The 11567-nt window shown below is 45.6% G+C and overlaps 1 protein-coding gene across 16 annotated transcripts in view; it reads right to left on the reverse strand.

Annotated features, from left to right (window-relative positions):
• KMT2C (lysine methyltransferase 2C) overlaps positions 1-11567 on the reverse strand; it is a 284617-nt gene that overhangs the window by 17566 nt on the left and 255484 nt on the right. For 11 of the 16 annotated variants that reach the window (XM_049643093.1, XM_049643079.1, XM_049643089.1 and 8 more), the window contains 5 exons: positions 8812-10485; positions 4161-4373; positions 3308-3472; positions 1718-1859; positions 1422-1569 (listed from right to left, as the gene is read on the reverse strand). In XM_049643093.1, coding sequence (XP_049499050.1) covers positions 1422-1569; positions 1718-1859; positions 3308-3472; positions 4161-4373; positions 8812-10485 — 2342 coding nt within the window. The remainder of the gene's footprint in view (positions 1-1421; positions 1570-1717; positions 1860-3307; positions 3473-4160; positions 4374-8811; positions 10486-11567) is intronic. The other 5 variants (XM_049643092.1, XM_049643091.1, XM_049643080.1 and 2 more) reach the window with 4 other exon arrangements.

The raw sequence follows: 11567 nt of genomic DNA on the forward strand, positions 1-11567 counted from the left end.
TTCGGATAAAGGCAATAATGTAAGAAGGCAACGAACAGGTTCAGGGCCAAACGAGAAATCTCCCGGAAAAAGATCCAAGAAATACATTCAACTTTAACGGTAGGTTTCGTCTGACCGAAGCTCCAGAATCTGTATTTCAAGACCCGCCAACAAAAGATTTAACGTTCAGGTTACAACGTGGCAGAGAAAGGACGGATACTCCTACCTCTGCCAAGTTCCAGGTCCCGGAGACTGTGGGAGCAGTCTGCCGCGGGAAAGGAAAGAGCCAGGCCACACGCCCCACAGGCACACCCGCAGAGCCCGCTGTGCCGATGTGCAGAGCGGGAACATGGGGGAAACTTGGTCACTGTGGTCATAAGCCTTTACTTTTCTTAACCGATCAAGTATGGTGAAAAGAAGAGAATGGTCAAGCCCAGGAAGCTACAGGTGAACCAGCGCAACTGAGGTCAGAGGGCAAGTGCAGCCTCAAGCTAATGCTGTAGGATACCTCCCAGATCTGGGGTCTCCCACTGGTCCCCCAGGAGAGATGCTGTCGTGCGGAGGGAGGATGTGTGCAGGAGCACTGTGAGGAAACCTGAGAGAGGCTTCCAGACGGAGTCCCTGCAAAATCCAGGAGTGGAGCAGATCCCTCACCCGAGGGCAGCAAACATACACACCTATGAAGCTGCCTCCCACAACTGCTCCCTGGAAATCTGGCAATTTCTAGCAGTAAGATGCAGAAGAAAACGAGGAGACCAGGATTCTAAATCTGGAAGACTTATTACTCCTCTTTGGTCCATAGTTTTAGCACTAATAAAGCAGGGACTTAGTCTGAATGATGTCTCAACAAACAGAGGGTAGTTACCAGATTTTGGAAGGAAGGGAGAATCATTGACAAAGTACATAAGAACCTTTTTGGATTTAACTTGTTGGGTTAACTACTAAGGGAAGCAGATTCTCCCCAGACAGAATCTCGGGTCCAAACTGAGACAAAGAAGTTACAAAACTCTGGACAAGACGGTTCTTAACTTCTCTTCCACAAAAGCTGTTTCTGATATCTGTGACTGCTGCTGTTTTATTTTGGACAGCCGCAAACATCCGTGAATGACACTGATCTCTGAAATACTTTGCATGGAGACTCCCACTGCCTTAATGTCTATTTGATTATTTGTTGAACTTCCTACACCATCTAGGAATTTAACAATGCATAAACTAATTACATTCGATAGTAAGAACGTTTCCTAAAGTATGTTTGAGAAAATTTCTCACCAAATTTTACCCCTTAAACGTTGTCACACGCTATCCCTACAGACATGATGCCAAAGAGATATATACATACATACATATATATATATATATATATATATATATATATATATTTTTTTTTTTTTTTTTTTTTTAATGAAGTAACTAAAGAGTATGTGAGAAGACAGGAACTCTACCTTAATTCTTCCTGATTGTTATGAGGCGGTGTCGGCAGTGAGGCTGGCACATCGACGGTCTTCGGGCCCTGAGCAATAGCTCTGGCTAACAAGTCGTCTTGTGGTCTGAAGGGCAGCTGAAATGCTTTCGGTCCTAGACTTTTGGTAACTGGAAAAGCGAACACACATAAGGAAAAACACGTTCAGTTCAAACGGATACATGGGTGGAACACGACGACTCGACTGCCATTTCACCACACACGGCCGGCAAAGGCACACTCCTCAAAGGCGCACAACGTGCAGACCAAGCGTCATACCTTCGTGGCTCATTAATACGCCAGCTCTTCCAGCAAGTTCTTCAGTTGTCGCAAAACCATTTGCCATCTTCTGACAAGCCATAGGAGGTGGTGTAGGAGGAAGAGAGGCAGGGGGTGTTGGAGGATTACTTAAATTATTCTGCTGCAGAAGACCAAAAAATTTTAAATTATATGCTACAGAGCAGATATGCCACGACCTTGCTAAAACTTAGTTCTGTGAATTTTTAGCACATGGAAGCAAGGCTACAGAAATGTTATCGAGATGGATCTTCATTCCTAAACGCACAGCAAGAAGAAAGAGTAAACGTACGAGGCCAGGAGGTTTTGTGGTGGAAGAAATACTCATGACGGTATGGACAGATTATCTATTTGCTTACTTTGCCCCGCTTGAGTACTCAAGCCTTGAAATTAAGAAGCAAAGTTACATTATTCTATTCTATACATCCCTTTTTAAATTTCATTGTTATAGCCAGTGAAAGACAGCTTTAAAATTCAAGCAACAAATTGTAAAAAGTTCTCAAAAATTCCTTTAATTCAATTTTCATTAAGATACGCCCCAGTTCTATTAAAAAAAAACCAAAAAAACCAAAAAAACAAACTTGAGAATTTGTGGTCTTAATCCTCTAATTACAACTCATAGCCTCAATATTAGCATCTTGACTGTCCAAAACCTCTATAAGAAGCAAAAGTCGTCACAATAACTCTAAAATGTCTAAATCATTAACAAATGGATCTCCCTCCAAACACTTCTCTCTGCTTTGCATTTGTCATCAATTTGTCATTTGTTGATTGATTGATCAGTCTCTCAGGGATTGCTGGAATCTACCAATAATACTATGAAAATCAAGGGCAAGGTGAAATTCCAAATCTCGCAAAGATCTGGGATTTCGTGAAGGTAATGAAGTTGTGTTGGAGAACAGCTTGCATTGGAAGAGAAGCATTTATAAGAGGACAGGCTCTGACTGAAGAGAAAGGCCAACAATGATAATAAACGGAGCGTCACAAGAGAATGACTTTAATACTAAAGTAAGAAGAGAAGCCCTCCAGAAAAATGATGATACTCTCAAATATTTCTGCAAAAAGATCATTTTACACAAGTCAGATGTGAAGTAAAGAATGTCTACTGAGGCTATAAAAATGTTGCTAAAATAATTAATACCAAAAGATAAATTTGAGTTAGATATTTTAGTAGTGTAAGAATTAATGTCTACTTGTAATTAGTACCTCAATTATTAGACAAAATACATTTTTAGATTTTTTCCATTTTTCAGGGAGAATTGCTAACTGCATTTTTTTATTCTGTTTACTATGAATTTGGATTCACCTTAAGAGTTAACAAAGGTTATAGGAAAATAGATATTTTCTCTACTGTGGAAACACATAATGGATTTCTTCACTATTTGAACTCTTACCTACGTAAAATTGCAAATGTTTATGTTAGAGACTCTTCATCCAGTGAAATTTTAACCTTTTAGCTGAACCAAAGTTGAAATGAAACTCGAAGATTAGCCGGAAAACAAGACAAGCTCTACCAATTCTGATATGGTATCCAAAGAGGAAGCAAGGTAAGACCTTGGCGAGGAAACATACCTTGTAGATCAACTGAGAATAGTAATCCGAAACCCCTTCAAGGGTAGCACTGCCAAAAGTTCCTAGAAGTCGGTTCCCACTATTAAATTGGCCACTGCCATAAGGAAGAAAGTGCGCAAAGTTCACTCCAATGATTGGTTCCATTAGAGGGAGCAGAGAGAGCTGCTATTAAAAAACACATTGAAGAGTAATGTACACGGTAAACAAAACAGAGTGCTTCTCAACTTTTCTAAGACCCGAGGCAACTTAGTCAAACAAGGCTTGAGAAAAATGAGACTTTAAATTTCAAGTATCACAATGTTAGAATAAGTGAGAGAGACCACAGAATCTCTGAGATATATTTAAAAATGAGCTTTATTCTGATCTGCCTTAAAGGGACACTGCCAGGCAGCCGACAAAAAAAGCACATTCCTTATGTCTGCTCGGCAAGAATCGGGGCGTGAAGGGAGGCCGGGGGCCCCCAGGAGCACTCGTAGTGGCTGTCTCCCACCTTCTGTAACAACTACAAAGGTGTAAGAATAGAGTTCACTAGGGGAGCCCAGCAGCCGCGTTTCCTTGCGTTCAGAGTCACAAGTGACACAGACGGTTGTTCTTGGTCCCGAGGCCGCTTCTGAACACAGTTTGGAAAGCTGGACCGTCAGCTACCAGTCCACCTATCTCCACTGTAACTTTTGGGCACGCGCTTTTGCTTCCAACTAGGAAATCTACTAGACTCCTTGGTGACACATCTCTTATCCCTGTCACTACTTGAATTAGGAAATACGGTGATAAGGTTTCAGTTTCACAGGGCTGAACACGCATGTGATGCCTCACTTCTTCACATTTTCCCAAGAAGTGGCTACGAGCGACTCACCTGCTTCAGGTGCGTAAAGGTGTCGGTGGCAGAGGACAAGGCGCGTTTCTCCTCTTCGTCCTTCCGCCTTTTCTTCGAGCGCGGTGCGGCCTTCTCCCCCACCCTCTGAGTCCGTTTGCTTCGTGGTTTCTTGGTCTCACTTCCTCCATCCGTTTTTGGCAAGGGGTTGCTGCCACATCCAAAACCACCTTGCATCTGAGCCCCCAGAGTTTGCTGACGTGATTGGAAATGTTAAGAGGTAAGTACAACATTCACGTGTTCGACTGAGCAGTTCACGCCAACCCGGTTCCACCCTAGGACACACCCTCCTCCTCACAGGGGCACTAAAAGTTGAGGAAAGGCAGTGGCATCAGATGGTCTGTTTTCTGAGATGCCATCCCCGTTTTCAAACGTTATTCTCAAGTATGGCCACTGGCGAGCCGCAAAGCTTGAAGAAAAGGCGGGATGCTTAAGGGTGGCTCCTTTCCCTTGCGGAGCCAGCATCCCTCCTCGGCCGGACCCCACGGGTGCCGGCGCCGCCCGGGGCTCCCCGTCCCTGCTCTCTGGCAGCTCTGGGGCAAGGCGCGCTCTTAGCCACACGGTTGTGCTGGCCTCTGCGGGGTGGGCTGAGACTTATTTTGGGTTCCCCTTAGGGATGGGGGAAACACAAGGTCTGCAGAAACCACGGACAAGCTCCAGAGCCTGTGCGCCCGGGCTGAGACGAACGGCTGGCCTCAGATCAGTAAAAACAAACAACGCTGGTCATCCAAATCAGCTCCCGATCGTTAATGCGACTGACTAGTGACTACCACATGCTTACAGCCAGTGAAAAAGGACCTGTATGATAGCAAATAAACCTTTTTTCTTCTTTTGTCTTTACTTAATGGCTAAGAAGTGAGAATAAACCAGTTCTTGAAGAGGCTTTTATATACCTAAAAATACCTAAAAAACTGTGGGGATTTTTTTAGGGGCCATTATTTCTAAACTCCATAGCTATACTTTGCTATATAGGCAACTACAGTTGCTAGACTTTTCACGCACTCTGCACGGAATCTTCGCGGGTTTGAAAATTCTAGTTTCCAGATTTACTCCGAATGGCTTAGAGCATGCGTGGCAACGTTTTTCTGCAAAGAGCCAACCAGTAAACATTTCAGGCTCCGCAGTCCATGTAGTGCCTGCTGTAGTCAGTCAACTTTCTGCCTGGGCACTCCAGAGCAGCCACAGAACGCTCCGAAATGAACAAGCATGGCCGTGTTCCAATAAAACGTTTTAAATTCATGGAAACTGAACTTAAATTTCGTATAATGGTCACCTGTTGTGAAACAGTTCTCTTCTTTAGATTTTTATTTTCAACCACTTGAAAATGGAAACATCACTCTACGCTCAAAAAAGAGAGGGTAAAAGGTCTAAGCAGACTCAGACTACCCATCCCAGGGGGAGATCGATGGTTCTCAAAGAGTAGTTCCCAGAGCAGGAAAAGGAGGGCCAGCTGGGGCTGGCTAGAGATGCAGATTCCCCGGTCCCACCACAGACCCACTGCACCAGGAACTCTGGGACTGAGGTCCAGCACCCTGTGTTCCAACAAGCTCTTTAGGGGATGCTGATATAGTCAAGGTTCAAGAACCACAGGCCTAGAATTGGGTCTCTCCATATCCATATGCGTAGGAATCAAGTGGGATCTTATTTAAAAACATATTCTGATTGGGAAGTCTGTGCTGGAGAGTAAGAAGTGGCATCGCTCACAAGGGCAATGCTACTGGTCCCCAGGGCTGCACTCTGAGCAGCAAGGACCTAAGAATTTCTTACTGGCTCTTAAGACATTAATAACATAGTTGCTTATTAAGTGTGGATTGGTCACGCACTTTAAGTGCTTTGCAGACATTATCTCTAAGCCTCACAATTACCCTTAGAAGCAGGTATTGCTACATTTCAAAGAAAACTTCTAATTATAGGAGAGCACAAAAGATTAAAAATCATCCAAACGTCTGCCTGAGATAAAAAGTTAGTATTTTAACATATCTGTGTTCAACCTTTTACCTATGGCTACACACATTGTGTTAAAAACACAATGGACACACATTCTTTTATTTTAGTGGCTTGACATGTTGTTTCCCATGACATTAAGTATTCTTATATAGCATAAATTTTAATGTCCGCAAAAAACCCCCACAAAAATCTCATTCAGGTATAGCTTTATAGATACTATTTAAGGGGCACTTGGGTGACTTAGCCGAAGCATCTGACTTCGGCTCAGGTCATGAACTCGTCGTCTTGAGTTCAAGCCCCACATCGGGCTCTGTGCTGACAGTTCAGAGCCTACAGCCTGCTTTGGATTCTGTGCCTCCCTCTTTCTGTCCCTCCCCCGCTGTTCTCTCTCTCTCTCTCTCTCTCTCTCTCTCTCTCTCTCACACACACACACACACACACACACACACACAAAATTAAACATGAAAAAAATTAACAAAAAAAGAAATAATTATTTAAATTTATTTTCTTTCTCTTAAATTCTTTCTTTTTTTTTCTCTATTAGTAGAGACAGGACATTAGCTATTCAGGTGGTTACATCTTTGCATATTTTAGCATTTTATCTTCCTTATCCCAGGTTCTTAAATATGGAATTGGCAGGTCAAAGATATGCACCTTTTACTACCAGCACAGTGTGTTTTATCTCCATTAATCCCCTGCTAACCCTACAAAGTAGGGAACAGTATTATTCCTCCTGTGTCCAGGTGACGAAACCACGGTACAGAAGGGCTGAACCCCCCTAGACCACACTCCTGCTAAGTGATGACACGTGATCTTCATGCCGGCTGAAGAGCAACCTCGTACACTCTCCAGGAAGGCTCCAGGGCTGAAGAGCAACCAGGAGGCTGCTCTTCTCCCAACCGCAATTTATGTGTGAAGGAACAGACAGCATGAAGGGAGAGCGGGTCTATCCAACTACTGCCACGACAACTTTGCCTTCCGTGGGACTACAAAGGAGATGGATTTCATCGTTTGTAAGATGGGGATAGTAAGTTTTCCTGCCACGTGACTAAATGTTATCTCCAGGCAGGCGCTCAGCACAGGCTACCTACCTGGGATACGGTAAGGCATCATCAGCCCCGATAATAAGGCACCTCTACCCCCTGCCACCCTCCCAAATGGATAGGAAACCGTGTGACACAGACCAAGCATTTATACACACAGGACTGATCTCATTCCTTTTTCTATCCTAACATCCTCTATGGTTTTTAAACATAGAATCATCAGTATTAGGACTTAGCTTCAATTCAATACACTAAGTACTTACTATGCGCTAAATACTGAGAACCTAAAGGTGATCAAGATACACCCTATGCCCTCCAAGAAGTTATTTAAGTGGTAGTATAGAGACTACTGTGTGAGCACATGGTCACTGACACATATTTGAGAATGGCTGAACTGAGAAAGGTCTGGAGAAGATGATTCTAGTATCCAGTTTTAAAAGAAAAGTAGACCCTGACCAGATATAAAAAAAGACAAGAGAGAAGTAGGCAGAAACAGGAGCATATGACCATACAGGGAAGCATGAAGTCAGCAAGACCTTTCGGGGACTCTGCAAGTAGCTCAGGGCTCCTAGGGGCACAGGACGCAGCAGAGAAAGTGGCTACACACTGGGCATATTTGATTGGGGACAAACAGGACTGGAAAAATATTACCAGTCACATTTACAAAAATTACCTGAATCTATCAGGCCAACACTCAATCTCAACAAAATTGTCAGATAAGAGAAAACACAAAGCCAACACTTGCAAAAAGAATGGCTTCATTAACAACCTTAAAATTGAAAATCTAAACTAAATATACCACTTCACCCCATTCAATTAAAAAATGAAAACTGTAAAATCCCAACTGAGAAACACTGTAGGGAAAGCTTTATGAATACACCAGTAATGGCAATGCAGCTTCTGAAAGATAAGGAAGCAAGAGCATTCGAAGCTGACCAACTCTTAGGACCCAGAAGCCCCCATTTGGGAAAGAGCTCAAGCAAGTTCACTGAAATGCAAGGGATGGAATCCTGCAAAAGGTACATTCACAAAGAACCTACACACACACACACACACACACACACACACACACACACACACACGGAAACTCAACGTTTTGTAGCTTGGAAAGGGCAGAATTTTGATACGTGGGAAACTATAAAGATAAAGTATCTCTGTGGAAGATTCCATTTGTGTGACATCAAGTATTAATACACTGCAACACAATGGATACCCAATCTGAGTTACCCCTGAGGGCTCCCAAGGGTACTGACAGGGGTGCAGGAGCGATCTTCTGTATTTCAAAGAGGTTAACAGAAACTGCATACCTATTTGCAGTAAAGACATTGACATCCACTTTTTGCTTTAGTTCGAAACTCAATGTGGCACTGATCAGACACATGTTACATATGAAGTGCATTAGTACAGGTCTTTGATAAAAAAAAAAAAAAAAAAGGAAATTATTACTTAATATAGGTTATGGGTGTGAGTCAAAACTTGGGCTCCATAGAGGTAGAAACAACAAAACTGAAATTTGTCCTCTTAGAGAAGAAAGTTGCAGAACCACGTTGGAATTAATATAGTGGTTGGCACCAATGTGTTGTGACTGTGATTTAAAACGAGAGGGGAAAACGCAAGCTGGAATTTTCATGGAGCACACTTACCAATCCTTCGACTGGGTTCTGCCTCTCAACCACTGTGTTATCCTTCGTACACGCATCTTCTGAACAAAAGCTGCCTTCAGGTTTTTGACTCAAAAGGGAAGATGACTTTTTATTTTTCAGCAGATGCTTCAGAAGCTCGTTGCCTGAATCTCCTTTGGCAGCAGGGGCCCCAGCAGGATGGGGAGGGCTCTGCCCTGAGGAGACAGGACCAGCCCCGGCTTTCTCCTCGACCTTATTTCTGGCTCGTTCCTCCAGGTCAGGCCCGTCTTGGCCGGGGCACTGCTGGGGCTCGGTGGTCTCCAGTGTCACCTCTTCTGTGGAGGCAGGGGTTTCCACGGAGTGCTTTTCCGCCTCCGACTCCGCGAAAGCCGGTTGGTTTGGAGCTCCCTGAGCTAACTCACTCTGGGGCAGCCTGCTTTCTAACTCTGCGCACAGCTGGCCGGCGGCCGTGTTGGGAGTCGACGGGCAGACGGGTTCCACCAACTCGGGTTCTCCTTGCTGAGGAAGCTCGCCGGGTGTGTTCACGGTGGGTGTGGAGGTAGTTTCTGAGATACTCGGGGTGGGGGGAGCAGTTATATCTGAGTGGGGAGTGGATGGTGCCTTGGTGGATTCCACATCATCGTCTTTCTTCTTCTTTCTCGTTCTTTTCTTTTTCCCCTTTTCTTCTGGGATTATGTCAGAATACAATTGAATAAGCGACTGGGTCGACCCTGGGTGACTTTGTCCGTGGGCTGCGGCAGGGTCTTGGCCACACGGGAGACTGCCACTAGCTACTGCGGGCGCCGCGGGTAAAGCAGGTGCAAAAGGAGGCCTCGCTGGGGACTGCTGGAAGCTGGCCCCAGAAAGACCTCCGTGTACCTGCTTAACAGAATGGAAGCCGGGGCTTCCGCCAGGAACTGACGGCGAGTCCGGAACGAACGAGGGAGGCCCTATCTGCCTTCGCTCATTGGTTTGCATGAACGTTGGGGTGGGAGGGGAATTAAGAGATCCCTGTTGGATGCTCTGCCCCATCTGCTGTTGGTGTTGCGGAGACTGCTGAAGGGGCCGTGGAGGCTGGGTAAAGTCACAAGGCAGGTCGGAGCTGTAGAACGGAAGCTGGGACCGCATGGGGCCATGCGGCGGCACCCCCACCCCCTGCTGCAGAGCCCGTTGTCTGTCTACCTCTTGCATGAGCTGGATTCGCTGTCTTTCCTGCTGTTCTCGTAAACGTTCTTTCCGCTCTCGTTCCTGGAAACTCTCACTGAAGGGGTTGTTGTCGTCAAATTCCACCCGTGGGGGCGGTCCACTCTGGGGATTTGCACTGGACACCGTCCCTGGCGCCGGCGTGCAAGTTCTTATTGGTAACTGGGCAACTGGAGGCTGGATCCTGGCAGGATTGAGAGGGAGGTGGGCAGGAGCACTGGCAGGCTGCCACGCCGGCAAACCGGGCATTCTCGCAGGGCTGGTGTGACCAGAAATCACCGCGTGCTGCTGGTGCTGCAGCTGCTGAGGCACCATGGGGAAGCTGGGCTGGCTCATGGCAGCTGGGGGGGCACCCGGAACCAGGGGCGGCTGGGGCGGGACCCCTGGCATCACGGGAGGCGGCGCCATGGCACACTGCTGCTGCTGCTGCTGCTGCTGCTTGATCCGATAATCTTCTATCAACTCGGCATGCTCCTTCTGCTGTTTGCGGATCTGGAATGATAAAGCGAGGCTTACTCGTTTTTTCCACAGGTATCAAACCAAAGCGCTGGCTGATGATTATGGTGGGGGTTATACATAAGGCAGGCAGCTAGATCTTACAGAGGCAAAAATCGCAAAAAATTAGACTGATCAGCACCAAGGACGGCCAATCTTTTTAACAACACGATTTTCCTAAAGTCACCTGTGAAACTTCGTCAGCTAGGATAGGATGTCCCCAAAGCAAATTCAAAATATGTTTCTGGAAAAACATATTTTAAAACTCTTACTATGAGAGTCATAAACTATCTGAGCCACACATCAAAAGGTAAGATACAAGTCTTATAAGGTACATTAATCCACAAGGTTGGAATGACCAAGATTTAACTGAAGCTGTAACCATTTAAATAAGATTTCATTTCTGAAGTGCATCAAATCACACAGGTGGGAAGACACCGTGAAATGTGTGAAATAACGGCAGGTGCACCACACCCACCCTCCCCTCCAGGTTAAAAAAGACCGGGTGGGTAAAACCCTTTGAATTTAAGGAATAACATATTTCTAAAAAATATCCAAAACGTTGAGGGAATACTTTGAATGGTCCCTAACAGGCTCCTGATATGACGACTGGCTTGTGTCAGTGAACTCATTCCAAGACCCCTGTGCCCTGATGTGCCAGATGCTACAGACCATTTTCAGTTAAAGATGTAACCCAGGCCCCGAGGTGCACCTTGCTCAGGAAGGGCAGGCAGTGATGCCAGGGGCTACACGTGTCCTCTGGAACCACCCAATTTTAGATGCATATTCCACTAGTACACCGAGCCCAGTGGTTCTAAATGTTTTCAACTTACTGTCTTCGGTTTCCCAGACAGACTAGCACGTTCTCTGCACATAAGGGTTTTGGTGGGTCTCCAGGGCCCGGAGAGCTATCATTTTCTTCTCTCCTGACCAACGACTGGCTAGAACTGGGGAAGTACCACGGGCCGGGGGGGGGGGGGGGGGGGGGGGGGGGGGTGGGTGGTTCCAGAGGACAGGGCGGGGGAGGGAAAAAAAAAAAGGAAGGGTGTTTTCTTGCCCTCCCATATTTTTTAAAAATA

The sequence above is a fragment of the Panthera uncia genome, chromosome A2 (assembly GCF_023721935.1).
Source record: "Panthera uncia isolate 11264 chromosome A2, Puncia_PCG_1.0, whole genome shotgun sequence".
NCBI classification, from domain to species: Eukaryota; Metazoa; Chordata; class Mammalia; order Carnivora; family Felidae; genus Panthera; species Panthera uncia.